Below are 21,463 nucleotides of genomic sequence, written 5' to 3' on the forward strand. Positions count from 1 at the left end.
AGGTTGTCTACCCAGTCCTCTATATGCTCTAAACTGAAAGTGTTTAGTGAACTTCCACACCAGGCAAGTCACATTTCTAACTACCTCACTGATGGATTTAATGGTACTACCACAGGCTTAAAAGCTGTGTGGGAAAGGGATTTAAAGGTGGATGAAGATGATGAGTGGAATAAATTAGTGAGGGACATGACGGGTCTAAATCTATTCAATTTAAGGTATTCAACGGGCTCTACTGGACACCTGTGAGAATGAAAAGGGCAGGACTGGGTCATTCAAATCTCTGCTGGCCATGCCATATAGAATGAGATATATATGTTTCTTAATCGTCCTAGCCTAGTCACCTATTGGTCAATGAAAAGACCAATAGGTGGTGTTGATTTTAGCCCTGCTCCTGAATAGTCTAAAAGGAAATGAGAGAATAGGTGGGATACAGGTTCAATTCAGGTTCAGTGAGGGTCATACTGAGGCACTGGACAGAGGAGAATAACCCTACCTACTCTGAATGGTACACAGCCCTACCAGATACTGCCTGTTATGGGTAGCTGTTGTACAACATAAATGGGAAAGTGGACACATACAGAACTCTGGGAGCCATGTTAACACAGATCAGGGAAATGTAACCTAAGTTAAGTCTGCTGCACACATCAATTAAAACCAAGCCTGCAGTACACCATGTTGGTGGATGGAAGTAGGCCAGTGGGAGAAATGAGGCTTCCTTTCACATCAAGTATTTATTCATTTGTTATTTTTATGCCTACAGGTATGTGTGTAACTGTATATAACTTTAATGTAACTTTTACTATTTTTAGTTTCATTTTATTTGTACTTATATATATATATATGTGTGTGTGTGTGTGTGTGTGTGTTTGTAAGAGCACACATCCATAGGACCTATTGTGATCCACCAAACCCATCTTTGAACAGAGTTCCACACTTAAGTCACCAATCCAAGATCATCATCATATTTTTCATGGTATAACTTTTTTAGGAATGATGAATAATGAATTTGTAATGAAGCTTTAGTGAAAGTCTTTGTTGCTGACTTCAGTCAATATTATTTTAAACTTCCAAATGATCTCTCCTTATAGAAATAGTGGGAAGTGACACAACTACCAATCTCTTTTAGCAGCACGATGAAGGTAAAGTAGGGAAACTTCTGATAAAGCTAAATCAAGCTGTGATCAGTCCACATCTGAGACGATGCTGGAATGGGTTTGTAAGCACACAACAAGTTTTCAGTGCAAGTGAGAACCTCATGAACATAATCAAAGCACTGAGGCCACGAGAGGAATTGTCTCACTAGATTTCAGCAGCAGCAGGGCTTAAATATGCTCAGTGTCTTCAAAGCTGTTCACTCTCAGCTCTGGCAGCTTGTATCCCTCATATACAACCTCCAGCTGAGAATAGAGTAACTCAGTCAACTTCCCAGCATGCTCCATTAGGTCTGTCATTTGTCTAAAAGACTGTGAAAATGATCTGACCCTAAAAGCTGGCTACAGAAGTGTTCTTTTAAAGTATGCAGAGTTGTTATTAAGCCTCCTCTCCTGCCCTCTTTGAACACACAGATTTGTAATTGCACATTGATTGTAGCCTAAAGGAATAGTTTAGCATTTTGGGAAATACTCTTGTTTGAGTGACATATGAGGACATGCTAGCTTAGCTTAGCATAAAGAGTGGAAGCAGAGAGCAAAGCAACAATGAAGTGAGCCATGAAGGTGACACCAGTCATCACCTTTCACTGACACAATGTGACATTCCAGTTCCTGATGATGATAGCCCAGATCAGAGCAGCAGAAGGTTGTTACCTCTGCAGCTCAGACATTTTTAATGTGCACTGAGTAATGATTTAAAATGAGAGAGGGAAAAAAAACAAAACAAAACAGATGAAATAGCCCAGATCTGGGTCATGCTCAGTTCAGAGCAGATCCTTTTCCTTCCTGTTCAAATCCGACCAAACTACCCAGAGGCACTGGCTTTGGATTCACAGGGATTTGTAAAACTATTTATATCATGTTTCCTTTTTTTTGGCTTTTCAAAGAAATTTGTGTGAATGTTTATTAATTTATCCCAGACATGGCACAGACTTCCTTTCAGGACAAAGTCCCCAAGGATCCGCCAGTGGGTATAAACCATAGCCAGACATATTAGAGCATGAGTCAGTGTATTACCTTAAAGCAGCAGCTGCATTAATAAACAACACAGATAAGAGTGTGGGATCAGTTCCATTACTGGAGCACTGTGTTTTTAAGTAGTGATGGCATAGGTAAATCTGATGCGATTTGTTTATTTGCGGATTAGATGTGGCCAGAGTCCTCTCTAAAATCTGGATTAAAGATGGATGTGCGTCAGACAGGAAGATTGTGTCTGATAATTTTTTCTTGGAAGTTATGACTGTTTTCACTAAGGTTGTTTCTTAGCCATTGCTACCATCAGAACATTTCTGACCTTGTGGCAGCAAATTCTATAGACTGGCGCTCAGATCCTCAAATCAGGACTCATTTAAATGAGTGAAAGAAAGACTTTATTTATGAAATTTGCTCTGCGAGCGTTACATTCTAAATATTTCTGTAGATGAAGGTAGAAGTGATGTTGATTTGGAGGCTGACAGATCTGCAAGACTGCTTGTCTTTCTTGTTTTATTTTTTTGCACTGAGATCACCTGACTTACTGTTTTGAGTTCTATTCCAAAATGATATGCACCATTAAAAAAAACAACAAACAAAAAACAAACAAACAAAAAAATCACATAAAAATCACATTTAGTCTTGGCAATTTATTGCTGCCATGAAGCTAAAGCACAATAGTGGTTGCTGAATACATTATGAATCAGGCTGAAACCTTGGTTTTAAAACAGCAGTTTTACATTTTGTGAAATGCACCTTTTCTTTGAGGGCGATCATTTATTTTTTGAAGAAAATGATCCAATATTACATATCTGTCAGTGGCATAAGTATGTGAACCTTTGCTTTCAGTATCTGGTGTGACCCCCTTGTGCAGCAATAACTGCAACTAAACGTTTCCAGTAACTGCTAAGAAATTACCCTTATCAACTATTAAACACATTGCCCTTGTCATGATCTTTGTTGGTCAACCACTCCTGGGGAGGCTAACAATGGTCTTGAACTTCCTCCATTTGCACATAATCGAACTGTGGATTGGTGGAGTCCAAACTCTTAACAGATGGTTTTGTAACCTTTTCCAGCCTGATGAGTGTCAACAACTCTTTTCCTGAGGGCACCCAGTCACACCTGATTGTTACCAAATTGATTGAAAACACCTGGCTCTATTTGCACCTTCGAAATTATCTGCTAATCCTAGAAGTCCACATACTTTTGCCACTGACAGATATGTAATATTGGATCATTTTCCTCAATAAATAAATGATCAAGCATAATATTTTAGTCTCATTTTGAGACATTTTGATTGGATTCTCTTAATCTACTTTAAGGACTTGTGTGGGGGTGGGGTGGTGGTGGTGATGGTGGTGGTGATGTTAGTCCTGTAGGCTGTAGGCTATAAATGGGCCTTGATGCTTGGCAAAAAAGTGAATAAGTAAATTTCTCAAAATGTAAAAATATTACTTTATAAAGTGGATCTTTTTCAAATAATTTGTCGAATCTGCTTTTGACTCATTATGACTCACAACCAGTATTGTGGAATGAAACTGCAGCACTTGTGATGGGTGAAATCACACACATCACAGTGTGGTTAGCCTAAAGCTTCTGGTTTACTATTTACCCACATAATTAAATAAAATGCTGAACACTGCTTAGAAAACCTCAACAGAACTATGCAGTCACTCATACTCAAACAAAAAAAGCAAACCAAAAACACAGCCTTTAAATTATGTTGGTGTATAAAAAAATGTTCACTTAAGGCGGTTCAAGTTGGTTACGTCACTGGTAAAGCTTCCCATGTTTTAAAGTCCTGTCTAAGAAATATAAAACTAGAAAGATACAGTATTGCACGTCTCACAGCATGCATCAAGCAGTTTTGTACAAGCCCTGTTTCGTGCATCTTTGCCAACTTAAGGTATAATGGCACATGGATCTATTGCTGCACTAAAAATAAATAAGTAAATAAATATTAAATAACATAAACTCAGTGAATGAAGAAGCCCCCCAAAAACACATAAACACTTTCCTCAGCAACAGTGATACAGTGGGGGTATTCAACACACCAGCATTCTTTTCATTAAATATATTTCCAATGCAGCTATTCACATGACCTTTAGACCAGACTTTTAGTATTAATTCAATAAAACTACACAGTTAAAGAAATTGCAACATTCCAATCTATAAAAAAGTTATGTGCAATAATGTGGAGTGATAAAAGAAAATAGTATTGAACACACTATCTGAAAATTATTTAATACTTGGTGGAGAAGCTTTTGTTTGCACTGTTAGCTTCAAGACAGGTAGTCCAGGTAGGATTTTGGCCAATTCCTCTTTCTTTTCTTTTCCTCTTCCTCTTTCAATCTGGAATCCTGGTGATCATGCACTGAGACCGTGGTGGTGGAGTGCATTACCTATTGTGACAACTAAACCTGCTGCTTCCAAGTCTTTCTGGAGCTCTTTTCCTGTGGTACTTGTACTTGTACTCTTCTGACTAAATTTCTGACTGACCGTATGTGGTATGTGGTCGGTTGATGGTGGAGTGATGTTCCTTCCACTAGCGGACAGTGGCCCAAATGGTGCTTATTGGAACATTTAGGAGTTTACAAATCTGTTTGTAACCAGTGCCATTGCCCAACCAGTCTTGTTGCGAAGGTCTTGGGAAAGCTCTTTGCCTCTACCCATTATGAGATGTTTCTTGCGTGACAGCTTGGAAACTACTGGCACTAACCTTCCAGCACGCACCAACCTAACTGATTCTGATCAGCACAGGTAGGAGAATTAATCAGTGGAATCAGCTGTTTTCTTGCGTTTTCATACTTTTTAAACTTTTTTCCTTTGTCATTCCACTTAATTGCACATAACTTTTTTATGGATTGGAGTGTTATGATTTCTTTACCTGGCTAGTCTTATTGAGTTAATGCCAATATCTGGTCTAAATTTCCAGTTGAATAGCTGCATTGGAAATATGTTTAATGAGAAAAATGCTGGTGGGTTGAATACTTATTTCCCCCACTTTATATGAGGCTTAAAGCCCATACAGTAGTATACAGTAGCATCCTGTTAAGTCCTGGCTTTAATAGGATGCTTTAGTCTGGTGAATGTCAACAGTAGTCAGTGTGTGATAGAGGGAAGCAGCAGTGCTTCCCTGTATTACACATGAACTGCAGTAGAGAGTTGATAAGAAAGAGGAAAGCCTGGTATTTAGCTCACTTACTGCCTCATTAGCCATCTGCTCTGGACACATTCAGTTATGTGACTCAGTCAGTTCCAAAGGTTACAGAGGCAACAGCAACCAAATTATATGCTCTTATTATTTTGACGGCTTGATGATGAAAAGAGAGAGCTTGAGAGTAGGCAGTATTATTTAGGGAAGTCTAGGCTGGGGCTGGTTGCACACAGTTTGACTATGGCTTAGGTTCAACTGTTCACACTTTGCCAGTCAATATTTTCTATAATAACCACGGATCACGTGACTATGTGCAATGTAAAAGATGTTGTTCCTTGTTCAGAGCTTTGTAGGCTCTTTTAATTCATTGTTTTCATTTTGCACACTCTAACAACAACCATCAGCCTTGTTTGTTTGTTTTCATCAGCAAAAACCTCTGATAAAACCACTGTACATCCTAAAGAACCAACTAAAGTATCTTGTTGGTGGCGACCAAAACAAAAACAAATGAAGATTAAAAAATCAGACGGCCATAGGATGTGTTACCAGAAACCAAATGAATGTGGGTCAACAGTGATAGCATTGTCACAACAGACTTGGGGAATGGTGGCTAACGTTTTAGGCTTAAAATGAGTCTGGTTTTAATTTTGTACAACTGGCATTAGACTATAAGAGAAAAACCTGTGTAACCAGCCCGTCTAGGTTGTTAGACTATGATACAGTTATGTGAAGGAGAAGGAGCTGTATAAGTGGTCCAGTCCTGTGCTGATATGTGAACCAGAGTTGCCGCACCTGAACATGCAGCATGGGAACAGCTATCCCTCCTCCAATGTCAATGAAATGATGTCACAGTTTTTTTCTTTCTCTGCAACAGTTTAGGTTCAAATGCACACACTCAACAGTACACACACCAGTAGATCAGGTTAAACAGGATGTAGGCACCAGGGAAGATCATGCGAGAGTAGGTGTCGATGGCATGGGTGTTCTGGATAATCCTGAAGCCGCGGATGCCCTTTTTCTTGGTCCCCGTGGACTCGTTGTCCAGGGAGAGATGCACCACCATTCGCTCCTGTTTTTCTGACGTGTCCTCAGCTGTCATGGAGGCTCTGGTGTAACCTGCCAAACTGTTGGTGTCTGCCTCACTGTACGTCCCATCCAACATCATGGTCCTAGCATGGGACATGCCGCAGGTGCAGGGGAGGGTATGGGACTGGGCAAAAGAGAGGAGATGAATCAAGACTGAATAGAATGTTAAAAGCACCATTTGGAAATGTATACTATTTCTGAAAAGGTCTCTGTACCTGTTCCCTGGCTTTTTCTCTGAGCTTCCGGTCTTTACCATCCCTCACTGTCGTCAGGTAGTTGACAGCAGCATATTCGAGCACAGACAGGAAGACAAAGACAAAACTGACCCAGAGGTAAATGTCCACAGCTTTGATGTAGGAGACCCTGGGCATGGAGGCATTGACTCCAGTGATGATGGTGGACATGGTGAGCACTGTGGTTATACCTGAAGCACAGAGAAAATACAATCTCATGTTAGCATGGCAGTCAAAAAGGTTTCTGGGGAAATATGAGAGAGATTCATGTCATTTAGTCTCTTCAGACACTCTGAAGATTTTATTCTGGCTCTGGGGATTTCTAACATTTCCCAGAAGGACAACATCTCTGGTGAAGATGTGTGAACATTTCTAATCAGCAGAGTAGAACAGCAAGATCATGTTCCAGTTGAAACAAAGTAAGAGCTACGCCCACTACGCTACTCACCATATCTTTTTGCTGCTCTTGTCTGCTCAGACTACTGCTGGTTGAGAAATATACAACAAAATAATTTTCACGGACCTAAAAGTCCATTTCACACTGTTTGGAGGAAATATGCTGTGGGAGAACTGTACCTGGAAACTGTAGCAGAAGGTTGCATGCCATGTATATATTATATGCCAGGTCCTACCTTTTCTTTCTCCCTCTCACCCCTTCTCTCTCCTCTCTATCCCATGTCTCTCCTTTCAACATAACTGGTTGAAGCCCCCCCCCAACCTCAGTTAAAATCGAGGAGGTTTGTGATAAAACCAGCTAGACTTAAAGCGTTAATTAGTGGCTTTAGAGGTGTTGGTAGATAGCTCTTTCCCCCTGCTTCCAGTCTTTATGCTATACTAGGCTAACCATGCTCTGACTCCATCGCTGCACTTAATGCAGACATTATATTGATCTTCTCGTCTCATCTTCAGAAAGACACAAAGAACACTGCAACGATCCTTTAACAGTGTGATTCTCTCTGGGGTACTCCTGCACCAACTGAGTCACACTCTGAGGTCACTGTACTGTGCTTTGGACACATTATTACATATCCTCTTACCTAATGAGACTCTGGCAGGGACGGCCCTGCGATCAATCCAGAAAGACACCCAGGACAACATGACCATCAGAGTAGCAGGGAAGTAGGTCTGCAGCAGGAAAAAGAAGATGTGACGCCGCAGAGTGAAGTTGATGTACAGACGGTTGTACCAACCTGGAGACAAGGAAGACGTAAAACATAACAGATGTTTGCAAATTGTTTTATGTGTCAGTGATAAAGCAGATGAGTGATGCGTTAAAGTGCCATGATAAACACAGACCGAGGTGAAATTAACAACTAATGTGCACAGTGATGATAGAAATCTGGAGGGCATATAAATCCAAACAAAGCAAACAAAACAGCAGCTGGATAAAAAAGAGGTCACTGCACTGGATACAAATATCTATGACTGCAAAGCACAAAAGGCCGAATAACAATGTGAGGGAAATATATGAAATATATTATAACAGTCCTGTGCTGTGTGTTTCACAGCAGTGTTCCAGTTCCTGAGTTTCAACCATTTTTCCTCTATACAGTGTTAATCTCATTGGTTGAATAAGACCTCATTTATTCTGAGTACAACTTTATTCATTATTATTTCAATTAAATTAAATTATAATTTTCAATTATTTCAATTTACTATTGCCTACCTTTAATAGCACTATTTTCTGTCTTTGATGACTGTTATCAGTGAGGACTCAGATTGCACTGAGTAATCTATATTGTATGTTACAGTTCCAGTGCAGATGTAATGAAATTCCCTCTAGGCATTCCACATGCATTGTGTTCACAAGAACATGAGGTCACTGTGACCTTGACCTTTGACCTTTACCAGGATCCTGAAATTGAAGCAGCTAAATGGAATTCAGCCATCACTAATTACTTTTTTACACCTGCTTTTCCCACTGTGACATCCCAAAATATCTTTCATGACAAAGACCTGTTGTGGTTGTTTTCACCAACATAAAATGGAGAAAACTTTGCTGAACAGTTGTGACATAATAAATGGAAGAATCATATCTAAAAATGAGAAAAAAACTACCTTAACAATAACATGAGCCTGTCACTCAGGAAGCCATGTTTGCATGTTCTCTCTCTGTCTGTGTGGGTTCTCTCTGGGTACTCTGGCTTCCTCCCACAGTCCAAACACATGCATTAGGTTAATTGGTGTAAATTGCCCATAGTTGTGAATGTGAGTGTCTGCCTCTACATGTTAGCTCAAACACAACACAATTAATTTTAATGACAATAGTGTAATACTTCAGAATAATTTCCTTTCCTCTTTTTTCCCTTTTCTGACTTTGGTTTGATTTAATATGCACAAAGAATGCAACCATATATGCAGCAAAGTTTTCAAAAATATGCTCTGATACAAAAAAAATATATAATTAAAGTAAAATAACTTCTTACGATTAAAACCAATTAACAATAAAGAAATGTGATCTGGGGTGGCACGGTGGTGCAGTGGTTAGCACTGTCGCCTCACAGCAAGAATGTTCTGGGTTGTAGCCCGGGCTTTTCTGTCTGGAGTTCACATGTTCTCTCTGTGCCTGCGTGGTTTCTCTCTGAGTACTCCAGCTTCCTCCCACAGTCCAAACACATGCAGGTTAACTGCTGACTCTAAATTGCCCCTAGGTGTGAATGAGAGTGTGAATGGTTGTCTGTCTCTATATTTTGGCCCTGTGATGTTCTCATGATCCATACAGGGTGTATTTGTCATTATTATTCCTTTTGTCATTATTATTCCTTTAGCTGTAATAATAATAATAATAATAATAATAATTATTATTATTATTATTATTACTACTACTACTACTATTTACATTTTGACTTAGTTTGTGTATCTGCAATGTTGTCTTTCTCCTACCCCATTCCCCCACCCCCCTCTCTTTCTGTCTAAACCCAACCGGTCGAGGCAGATGGCCGCCCACCTTGAGTCCGGTTCTGCTCGAGGTTTCTGCCTCTTAAAAGGAAGTTTTTCCTTGCCACAGTCGCCTAGTGCTTGCTCATGGTGGGATCTGTTGGGTTTTTCTCTGTAAATTTGATAAGATAAAGAGTACGGTCTAGACCTGCTCTATATGTACAATGCCTCGAGATAACTTCTGTTGTGAATTGGCGCTATATAAATAAAATTTGACTTGACTTGACTTGACTGACCCTGCCTCTCAACCAATGACAGCTGGGATAGGCTCCAGCCCCAACATGACCCTTAATGGATAAGCGCTATAGATAATGAATGGGTGGATGGAAATGTGATCTGTAACTAAAATAAAAAATAAAAATCAAATAGCCTAACTCCACTTTCAAATATAGCTGCCGGTTACTTATGTTGCTAAACACTTCTTGTGGGGGACTAAGCCCACCTCCAGTCACAGCATGTCCATATATTTCATGTTGTCTGTGACCACAGCAGTGTTGTCATATTGCCCGTTGCCTGTTCTACATCTTTCTCTTGTTTGCAGAGATCAGGTGTGATGAAATTGCCAAACGTGTTTTTGATGGAGCTTTGTATTTTGGCTGCAGCACTGTGAGCAACTTTCTGCTCTTCCTTCCTACAAAAGAAAATTGCTGTAGGTCAGTTGCAATGAATTTCCCACAGCTTTAGATGTGTCTTCAGCGGGCACACTGGTTTGTGTCACACGTCACAAAATGTTTCTCTTGGCCTTGCAGATGTACTGTGTTGTGCCCTCACACCAGCTACTTGTTGTCATTATGATAACAGGAGTCATAGCCATCCACAGTCAAGCAGTTATATTTGTCTTTGCTTGTTCCATACTTACGATATTTTGGTATTTTGATATTTTGATATTTGGATATTTGGATATGTAAAACTTTTCAACATTTGTTTTGCCACTCTACCTGTGCTGCTGTAGAAAGCCAGTCTGGAGGTAGTGTGAAACTTCTGGATGAGGAACTGTGACAGAGAAATCCTTTCATCAGTGCTCAGAGACTCATCACCGCTTTTCCAGTACAGCATCAGGTCCTCGTCTGTGTACGCATCTGATGGACAGAGAGCATGAATTTATGTTTGGAGCTGAAGCAACTTCAGTGTCAGCAACGGTAGCTGGATCTCTCTTAGGACCAAAAAAGACATTAGATAATAATAATTATAATAATAATAATGATAAACACACACATACACATTTTATTCACTAATTCCAACCAATATACTCCTTTGCTATTTATATTTCAAATGGTGTGAAACTCAGCACTTCCTGCAGGCGTTTAGAAAGGACAAGCCTAATGTTCTTATAAAAAAAGAGAAATGTCTGCACACCTAAATGAGGGCAGTGTGAGGCGTATGAATACTTACAGCTCTCCAGCTCCAGTGTGCACGTCTGCGAGTCCAAAGGGAAACGACTGAAATCCATGTTGCACGCAGCAGTAACTGTAACCCTGGGGAATTAAAGCAGAGCGTAAATCTCACCAGCTCACACATGCCACACCAGGGCCTGCCAAGTCTCATTTGGTTGGTGTGAGAAAACCCCTGTGAAGACAGTTATATGTGTGTGTGTGTGTGTGTGTGGGGGGGGGGGATTTCCTGTCTCCTCACCTCAGGCTGTACAGGACGTGACCGTCGGGGTAAACTCGCAGCATGATGTTGTCAGTGGTGGTGTCGTGGATGAAGGACCTCTTTGAGTGGACAAAGAACACGTCCGGTACCCAGATTTTTTTCACCAGCCGCCCGTCAAAGGTCATGCTCTTGTTGGTGGAGCTGGGGAAGGCCAGCCTCTCATCCTTCCAGTAGTGCCTCAGATACAGGGTCATGGTGAAGTCCTGGGGGTGGGGGGGGTGTGGGTGGGGGTGGTGACAGAAACACTCTCTGGATTAAGTCTCTCTAGGAGGACTCTACTTACTTATTACATTCCTCATTCCTCTGGGATTAGTGCGGCTGGATTATATGGATTGTTTATGACTAAACATTGATGGTGAACAGACGTGCTGAACATATGTTAACTAAGCACGGTCCACAGCTTCCATTGGTCTTACACTACTCTTGTCCTCTGTTGCTATGCAGGGCGGAGTGGTCCTGCGTCTGCACTTCTCCCTGCCACAGGAGATCCATCATCCTCCATCCCATTCTCCTCGTGGCATTACATAACACCAGTTCACTGTAGAATAATGGCTGGAGCAACACATTGTGCTCCTGGTACCTGATATAAAAGTACCTTTGATGTTGCATAAGATGAGATCTGTTAACTGCAAGCTTACTAGCTGATTAAAACTTAAAACTTTTTTTCTTTGAAAGCTGCTTCTCTGAAAAAAGATTTTTTCAGCTGAAATACTCAGCAAAAAAGGCTGTGTTACATTTTCACTGTTAACTGACATTAGCGGTGGTCAGTGTTATTTTAACACAAGCCTGAGACAGAGCTTTATTGTTAGTACTGTATTGTAAGTATTGATTATAATTACACTCTCCTGCTGCTCGGCTTGGGAAATAACACCATCTACATCCTTTAAAATCAGTTTTTTTTTGCTGTGTAAATGGTAAGCAACCTGAGGCTTTGTGATATGACATAATGTCATTACCAGCAGCCGTCATCTGGAATCATTCATTTTTTTTTCATCCTGTTCCAAAACAAATAAATACACAACCCTGGGATCAAAATGAAATGTAATCCTAGGTCGCCCTTGCAAACAGGAGCTTACACAACATCAGGATGACAGTTTTGGATCCAATTTATGGTTCCAGAACAGAGGTTTGATTTAATTACATTACTCAACATGCATTTAGTCTGTGACTTTGAGCAAAATAAACAGTTCCTTCCACTGAGCCTTCATAATCTAATTCTGATTATCCAACTGAAAACAGCTTAATGACTAAAAGGATATCTGTCATTCAAAGTCATTTCAAAGTACAGAATCTCTCACATGCCAGTGACAGACCTGATATATGTTTATTATTACTTAGTATTTTGTTTGGACTCTAATCTGGTGTGCGTCTAATCAGTTGGATTCGGGAGACAAGTGTTAGCACAGCCTTATTCACGCTGGTGCTCATGTGTCCATTCTCATGCTGTTAATAAAGAATGTTCCTGCGATGCCTCATTAGAGCTTCTTCTCCATGTGTTCAGGCACAGTCATTTGTTAAAGTCAGCAACTTCCACTGCTGCATGCTGAACATATCACAGATTTACTGGTTAAATCTGCAACCAGTAACATATTCCACCGGAATAGGAGCATTAATAATGACATTATTTTTTGTGTTTACCATAATCTCATTATTTTCAGTTTGTCTTGGTGTTTCCTTTCAAACCTGATTGAATTTGAAGTTAGATATCCAAGGAATTCCCTGTTTTCATTCCTGTGATTTTCAGTATCTATAGCAGATTCCAAGATTACTGCTATTTCCCATAACCTTACCATGTGCACCTGGTGGCCTTAAAGACTTTCAAACCACTTACCATGTCGACCTCTGATATGCTGTCCAAGCTCTCCACCTGAACATCCACTCCAACAGGGACAGCAGGACCTGCAGATTTAAAACAGATTTAGAAACAGATTAGAGTTTGTATTCATATCTTTCTCCGACACGCTCTTTTAATATCGGGCGTGTGTTGTTTGTGAGCATGCATGTGAACAGGTTGTTTTAAGGCTATGTCATGCTGCAAAGCTGGAACCAAGACTTAAAGAACAAGTAGATCTGAAACTGAAGCGGTTCTGGGAAGATTGTGGTTATGGCTAATAAACTAGTTAAGGTTGGGCAAAGGTTGGCTTAAAGTTTTTAAAAAAAAAGGAATATTAACTGGATTGTGACTGAGTACAAACTGAGAGGTTGATCAACACTGATCATCTCATCACATTACAGTTTTGATACATAAAGTGAACACACTGCAGCGGCACTGAGCACTGAGACTGGGTTGAAATCATGAACTGCAGAACTGATCACAGACAAATTATAAACTGGCTGACGACCTCCAGCTAACTATATATGTCTCATAGGTAGTTAATCAATCATTGTCCCATGAGGATATGTCCTAATTATGGCTTGCTGGCCTTTTCTCCAGCACCACCAGCAGGCAAAACTGTCCTCATCAGGAAAATGACTTATTCAAAGACTTGATGAAAGCCTAGGAGTTATGACTCCCTCTGTTTCAGAAGCAAAGGTGGAAGTAGTGTGACATTATAGTGGCCTGAATCCTGACAGGGGGGAGGTCTGGGTGGGTGGTTTGATGTCTTACTTTGACATTGACCTTAAGAAAAGAGAGGCGCCTAAACTCAACCAAATGTTACTGTTAATTCTGGAAGGTGCTCTTGAATGAACTTATAGTATTTTATCATTTATGTGAAGGGACTTGTTGACTTGATGACAAGACATATCAAAATCAGTCAGTGGATGCAAACAGCCACAAGCTTGCTGGTGCATTGTCACATTGTTTTGCACATACACTTAATAAATAGTTCTAAAGTCAATAAATAAATAATGACTTGATTTGCACAGAAATATAAAGCCAGCTGTGATGCAGTCAGCGTGATGTGTATTCATCTGCTTATCTTCTCACACACATTCCTAAAATAACATATGTATCCTAAAAAGTCATGACTAATAACTCCAATCATCTCGTATAATAACTTGCATTAAACGGAACACAGTGTTTGATATTTGATGATATGTGTTGTTTAGCTGATTGAGAGGATTACATTTAAGGCCATCTTGGGATTTACAGGGATATGGAAGAGTATCCTAGTAGCCTTACCATCAATGGCAAAACAAATTCACACACCCTGCTGTCATTTGTGTATTAAAGTCACACTGGCTGCTGTAGTATTTTTTAATCTGTGCAGCAGTAATGAATGGTGCCAGCCTTACATAACCAGTGGCACTGCAAAGCTGCTACCTGGAAAAAGGGGTTATTAACTCCTGCCCAGACCCAGCTGTCAGCAGAGAATCCTCCCTACTCTTTCTCACACCATATGCCACACATCACGTGCCACATTCAGTAAAGCCTGATCTGCTGCTGACACTGAGGCAGTGGATGCAGCAGACACCTGCTGAGGAAAAAAAAAAAAAGCCTGGACCAGTGGTGTTTCTGTGTGAGTGGAAATGCCTCATCTCTCTCTGCAGCCAGGTCACAGGAATGCAGTGAACTGCAGTGCAAGGACACAGCAGGGAGAGAACAGCTCTGCACTGAGGAGGGATACAGCAGTGTATGTTCCCTAAATTACAGGGCATGGAAGCCTATTTTCAGTGCTTCAGTGTTCAAAAATGTTGGCTATAGACTGAGGCTGTTCATACGGGACAGTCGACCACAGATGAAATGTCCTGTGTGTGGTTTTGCCAGAAGATTTCCTTTTTGCTATTTTGAGCTTTTGAGCATCAGCGAATTATTCTACGTCGCTGATTATCAGATGAGACCCAAGAATGCGTCATATCGATGCTCCACTTCATGATTCCAGTTGGCTCTTGTAGCCCGCAGAAGCACTTCTGTGTGGGCTGTTTTCAAATGGGGCATGAAGGAGGAGTGTGTCAGCCAGTGTTTTCCCCCTAACATTACAGTCCCACAAACATGAACACCACAATACTGAGCACTAACGTCATAGAGGAACAAACACTGTAAGTCAAAGTTAAAACGCACGACAGCCTGTTTATGTGTTTGTGGCCTGATGCACCCTGCAGAACAGGCATACTGACAGTTTCACTGCTTCAACTGCTTCATTTAATACCACATCTTACACTTTAAATGGAATTATCAAAGCCAAAGCATAGGAGAGAAAACAAAAACACATAATCCATATGCATTCATAAGGTGCAGCAAACATTTTATTAGATATGCGTGGGGATTTATCCAGCAACTGAATTTTTTATCAGGCTAATTATTTGAGTCACTGTGTATAAGACTTTCATTTCTCCCTGTGGGTGAAAATTCATAATATCTCTAATTAAGAAAGTTACAGTTGCAGGCTGTGCAATGATCATTAATCTAAAAGAAAGGATGTAGGTGTTGAGGGACTTTTATTTTGATGCGTACCAGCAAATGTTCGGGGATATTGAAGTCTAAAGCCTAAAATGAGGCAAAGGGGGATAATTTATCTGAATATTTCTCTTGTGGAGGCAGTTTCCTGGGTTTTCACAGGCTCTTTTCAAGGTGTGTTAGCTCTCCATCCTGCCTTTACTGCTTTATATCTAATGGTGTTCTGTGTTTCTAAGATGTAATCTAACAAAAGACATCTAGCAAAAAGGAAAGTATTTTAATAGATATCAACCGCATGTCTGTGCATTACGTACAGGACAGGCTTAGACAACCACAGCATGAAGGCTGGAAGCAGAGGGATACAGCTAGCCTGGCTTGGCATTATCTGTGCAAAGACAAACACCATAGCCAGAAATGGCTGGTGTATTTTTTTTTTTTTTTTTTTTTTTTAGCAAGCTAGCTGTTTCCCAGTCTTGATTGAGGATAACCACATCCTGATACTTACCTGTGTTTGTGTTGTGTTTGTGATAAAGATATTTTTTCTTTCAGGCTGTAGCTTTGAAGGCATCATCTGATAAGTGCTTTCAGACAGGAGGCAGTTGGCCTGTGTGTAAACTTGAAGAAGGCAGCTGCCACTCTCATCAATGTGCACAGCTGATGTTTGTCAGTTTGATTGTAGCTCACCTTTTCCACCCCACACTGCAGCTTGTCATAACCACGGCAACAACAGCAAGGAAAAGGATCCAGGAGTTTATTTTACAGGGATCTGATTATCATCATCTGGATCAATAAGCAACTTTCATTATAGTTAGCTAGACTTGTTATCCAGCTCTTTACTCTTGCAGGGTAGTGCTGGGGGAGTCATGACCATCAGTCTACATGGGTTTGGTGGACCCCTGTGGGAGAATGTCTGTGGAGAGTGGAGAGTGCTCCGTTGCTAAGAGCCAGTAGATCTGGTTCGGATGCCTCCTGGGCACCTCCCTTTGGAAGTTTTCCAGGCACATCCAACCGGGAAGAAACCCCGGTGTAGACCCAGGATACGCTGGAGGGATTACATATCCCATCTGACCTGGAAATACCTCAGGGTCCCCCAGGAGGAGCTGGGGGACCCTGAGGTGTTACTGGGGAGAGGTATGTCCAGAATACCCTGCTTAGTCTGCTGCCACCACAACCTGACTCTGGATTAGAAAATGGATGGATGGATGGATAAACTTGTCATACCGCTAACCATTTCCTCTATATTTAGCTGCATGATGATATTATAGTTGGTGGATAGCAGCCTGAGGTGCATGGTACAGGTTGTTAGGAGGACTGGAAGTAGCCTGGAGTCATGGTGGTGGTGCTGAGGCCTGCTGCTTCATATTCAAAATACACAACACTGATGTTGCCTGGAGGCAGCCGCAGTGGGAACCACTTGCTGTCTGAAAGTAGCTTTCAGCAGACTGAATGCTAACATGTGGAATGGAACCACACACAAGAAGTAACAGACATGTCTCCTGGTGATGTCTGCTGTATTTACCGAGAGAAAACCAAGGCAAGTTTACCTGCGACATGCTGACACACAGTGAAGCAGTAGCACAACAGCACAACAGCACAACAGAGCCGGACTCAGCAGTAAAGTATAGATCAGTAGTGTCAGTTGTACATCAATTACTATCTCAAGTTTGCTCACATTAACCAACATTAGTCACTATGACCTGCTGCTGTTGCCAGACCAAGCTTCAGCTTCTCATGTCATTTCTACAGATGTGGTTAGACTGGAAGGAGAAAAACACACTGAGCATTCCACCTCATGATACTGGACTGTTCCTCTGTTCGTGGATTAGCAACTGTAAATCTACTGTTGGCTGGATTACACAGCAAGGCTCGTCCATTAGAGGAGGGTGAAAAAATCCCAGGATGCATTTGATGGAGCTTTCTTCAGAATCCAAAAGGGTGAGATAAAGGGAAACATGTTGATGTGACTAATGTATGGCAGGTCTATCCAGCCCATCAAAGGCCTCTTAAACTTGAGGCAGACAGGGAGGTGGAGCTCCATAAATATATGGAGCCAGGGAATCAGAACTTGATGTGAAGGCAAATATTGCATCCAAACATGTGTCTTCTTAGCTCTCTTCAGCTTCCTGTATGTGTTTGATTTGTCAGGCTGCAGTGAGGGACCGCCCAATGGGAGCAGTGCAGATGCTCTAATTATGATAACAGAACCTTATCAACATTCACAGCTCCACCTGCAGAGCAGCGATAATACAAACCACATCCACTGTTGCTCTCTGAAGCTTAGACGAAAAAGAATCTTAACCAAACAATTAACATTTCTCTATTCAGTATCTTTGTTCTTTGGGATATGGTTTCAGCACAAAGCAGTTTATTGTGTGTAGTTGGACAATAAAATGCTCCACGCTTGGGATTTGTCTGATTGTGACTTGGGAATTTGCTCCATCCCTTCACACCGACAGCACATAAGAGCATCACTCTCCATATCGTCCCACCAGCAAACAGAAAGTGGCTGCGTAAGAGGCTTTCATTAGTAACACTGCAATCGTTCCTTTTGAAGCCTGGAGGGACCGTGGCAGCTGCTGCACACACACTTTCTCCTCAGCCAAATGAACACGCGGCAGGTTCACAGGCGGCAGCGGGACACTCACACAAGTCGGCTTTTGATGATGTTTGAATAAGACGATTGCGTTCTTCTTCTCTGTCTTCTTCCTCGTCACCTTCTTCTTCTTCTGCTGCTGCTGAAGAAGCTGCTCGCACCAGAAAACAAACACTGACAAATGCGAGACAAAAGGCGCTCCTCAGTGGGATTCCACCCCCATCTGTGGCTGCAACTGTAGCCTCAGGGGAGCGTGAAATTCACAGTGGGACGTCTCATTTAGTCACCACCTCCTCCCTTACATATACAGGGCCCGTTCATACTAAATACCACAGAATGGAACTCTTTAGTTCAACAAATAAGCTCCTTATTTTAAACTGCTTCCTAAAATCCCAGGACACACAGAACGCCCTTAAGTTGACTTTTTCTTCTGCCAACACAGAACTGATCAGCGTCAGTGCAGGAGGACACATCTGGCAGAGAAATAAACTCATCAACAGCCGTCACTGTAAAACAACAGGTGATGAAAGGTGGTGCAGGATGACCTGAGTCTGTATTTACAGTCTAACACAACCTGCTGAGTGTTTCTCTGAGCTGGACATCTCCTCTGAACAATCAAAGACTTGGTTTAACACACTCAGGTTCAACAAAGGGTGAATCCTGACACAATGACAGCAGAGAGGAAGAGTCGGTGCTGAGCTGAGACATCTAATCCACTCAGTGTGTGATCTCACTCAGAAAAACAGACTTCTTTAAAGACATGTGGACAAATATTCCCTCATTGTTTCCAACATGATGATTGAGTGGAAGCTGCTCTGGGAGTTTACCTGCAAAGGCGGGCCTCATAGTGAAGTCGTGGTCGTCTATGCGCAGAAGGTGGCTGGTCTTCACCTTTCGGGTTTTAGTTCCATCCACAGTCTTCTTCGACAGAGGACTGATAACAGGAAAGAGACACGTATTTAAAGTGACATTAGAGTTTGGTGTCAAAGGATAAGACTGCTGTTCTATATTTTTATTACATGAAAAGACCAAACTCTGTGTTAGTCAGTTTTGTTCCCCATCACTAGAGAGGAATGTTGGAAACCCTGGACTACATCCAATGCAAACATTTTAAAATGTGTGGTTATGACAAATAAAGTCTGATTAAGATTAAACAACTAAAACACATGGTTCAGAGTAAAACAGATTGTGGCAAATTGTGTCTCATGCATGAAAGTCAGATGTGCTGCATCTGTGTACTGTCCTGATCTCCACCTCTGTGGACAGCAGAGGTGTCCTTTCCTTTTCCACCAGTGAGTCAGGCTTTGTTTTTTTTTTTTTTTTTTGGTAACGCTGACCATAACTATGTAGTTATTATTGTAACCCTGACAAAGAAAGTCTGTTAGCCTTAACGATGTAGTAACTTTATCTCAACCCTCAAGATATTTAATCCACACCATGATCGTTCCCTAAACCTAACCCAACCTTCGCCACACCGCTCCCACGTTCTTCACAGATTTATTTTTCAGCAGTGATTTGAATAAAATGGCCAAACAACACTGTTGTTTCATTTGGAGGACTTGCTGTGACCTCAGTGCTATTTAGGACAATATACACTGGCATTATGTGATGAGCATCTAACTATCTGCAGCCATCATTCTCTGTGACAGCCTACACACTGTTGGTTCCTTAACACACGTCAACTCTCCAGAAAAGCAGCAACTCTCTAACATTCACTCCAGAGTCTGGTGAAGAAACGCTGCATGACGTGGATGATACGCTGCGTTTTTCTCTCCACCTCTCTACATAAACAGTAGACTGAATCATGAGGAGCGGACTCATGAATGTGTTTAATAAAGTTGAATTAAACATAGACACATAGTTTCATTTAAAAAAGGCTCAGTCATTTCCAAAGCCAGTCAGTATAGTTTTTAGCAAACGTTACTTAAACAGGGGGAATTACTGCAACAGTTGGAACTATTTTCAACAGCGGATTAATCCACAGTTAGCGCTGCAGTTATTGTTTTCCGGCAGCAGGACCATGTACCTGAGATTGGGTCAAAGTAAACTACAGTGTGCTTCCATGGTAAAGAAGGAACCTGTGCAGCAGCGTGGATCATTGATGTATCTGATCTATCAGCTCCACCAGGCTGTGGGACTCACAAGAAGAAAATGATGGGATATCAGCTGACTTGTGCTTGAAGAGTGAAGGAAGGGGGAAGTGTCATCTGTCTGTGGTAAACTTCATCTAATAAAAGAAAAGACTGAAGAGGTTTACCACTTGAATTCAATTAACGTTCATCAGTGATGAACATCTGAGAGAAATGATTTCAGCAGAAAACAATGAGAGGACTCATCCCTGTCCTGTTGTTCCAGCAGCACTGTTAGAGATCCATGCACTGTCTGTGGGAACAGGAGAGTGCGCTGCAGACAGGAGGTTTGATGCTCTCTGAAAACAACTAGAGAGAGTTAGACGCCAAATAAAAGGCTGAACTTCCTCCAGCCTGCGTCTGAACAGGGAGGGAGCGTTTTCTTTGCTCCTGTAAACACATGCAAAAGGTCGCAGCTCCTGGTCCCGGTTCAGGGTCCTGGCTGCTTTTTTTTTACGCGCGGTTTGGTTCGTGTGAACACAGCCTCACACAGATTCTAGTCTGGATTAGAAACGGGTTTTAGTCGCGCGCAGATCGCATGCAGATGTTGAGGGTGTGGGCGCTGCTGGAGATGAAGTGAATCTGAACTGTCCTCATACTCTTCAGGTACAGGTGGTTTTCTTTGACCTGCTGCTGCTGCTGCTGCTGCTGGGTATTTGACCGTGGAGGTCAGAGTTCACACCTCTGTTTCATTCTAATCAAATATAGAAAAAAAAAAAAAAGCCCCCCCCCCACACTTACTTGCCCAGCTTGTGAGTCTCCGCCGACGACCAGCGCTTTTTCCTGCTTTTGTGTTTCCTGCACTCCCCGATCAGGATCAAACACAGGAGCAGGAGGAGGAACCTGGAGTAACGCTGCATGATGAGTTCAAAATTCCCGCAGCGAGCCGACCGGTGACGACTGTGGTCCGTGTACAGGACGCTCTGTGCTCCGTACCATCATCCTGTCAGAGGCAGGAGGAGGCGAGGGACTGAGGGGGAGAAGGAGAGAGCCGAGTGCTCTGCAAAAAGAGAGAGAGACAGAGAGAGAGAGGGAGCGAGGATGGTGAAGTGTGAGGAGCGCTCTGATTGGTTTTCAGACTCCAGAGGGTCTCTTTCTGGCTCACGAGCGCACAGCATCAGCACCACATACAGCGCGATGGAAACAAACAAACAAACTAACAAACAAACAAACAAACATGCCCCTCCTGACAAGTGGTTCGGAGACAGAC

At 41.8% G+C, this 21,463-nt stretch overlaps 1 protein-coding gene across 1 annotated transcript; it reads right to left on the reverse strand.

Annotated features, from left to right (window-relative positions):
* Window positions 1-5,634: 5,634 nt before the first annotated feature.
* LOC108900688 (gamma-aminobutyric acid receptor subunit rho-2) lies at window positions 5,635-21,157 on the reverse strand. Its single transcript, XM_018701862.2, has 9 exons — window positions 20,995-21,157; window positions 18,952-19,058; window positions 13,024-13,091; window positions 11,172-11,395; window positions 10,932-11,014; window positions 10,478-10,618; window positions 7,640-7,792; window positions 6,585-6,793; window positions 5,635-6,493 (listed from the first exon to the last, which is right to left on the reverse strand). The coding sequence occupies exons 1-9, from the start codon at window positions 21,111-21,113 to the stop codon at window positions 6,179-6,181; spliced, it is 1,419 nt and encodes a 472-aa protein (XP_018557378.1). The 5' UTR covers window positions 21,114-21,157; the 3' UTR covers window positions 5,635-6,178.
* Window positions 21,158-21,463: the final 306 nt, after the last annotated feature.

Source organism: Lates calcarifer, unplaced genomic scaffold, assembly GCF_001640805.2.
Source record: "Lates calcarifer isolate ASB-BC8 unplaced genomic scaffold, TLL_Latcal_v3 _unitig_458_quiver_1800, whole genome shotgun sequence".
In the NCBI taxonomy this organism is placed as follows: domain Eukaryota; kingdom Metazoa; phylum Chordata; class Actinopteri; family Centropomidae; genus Lates; species Lates calcarifer.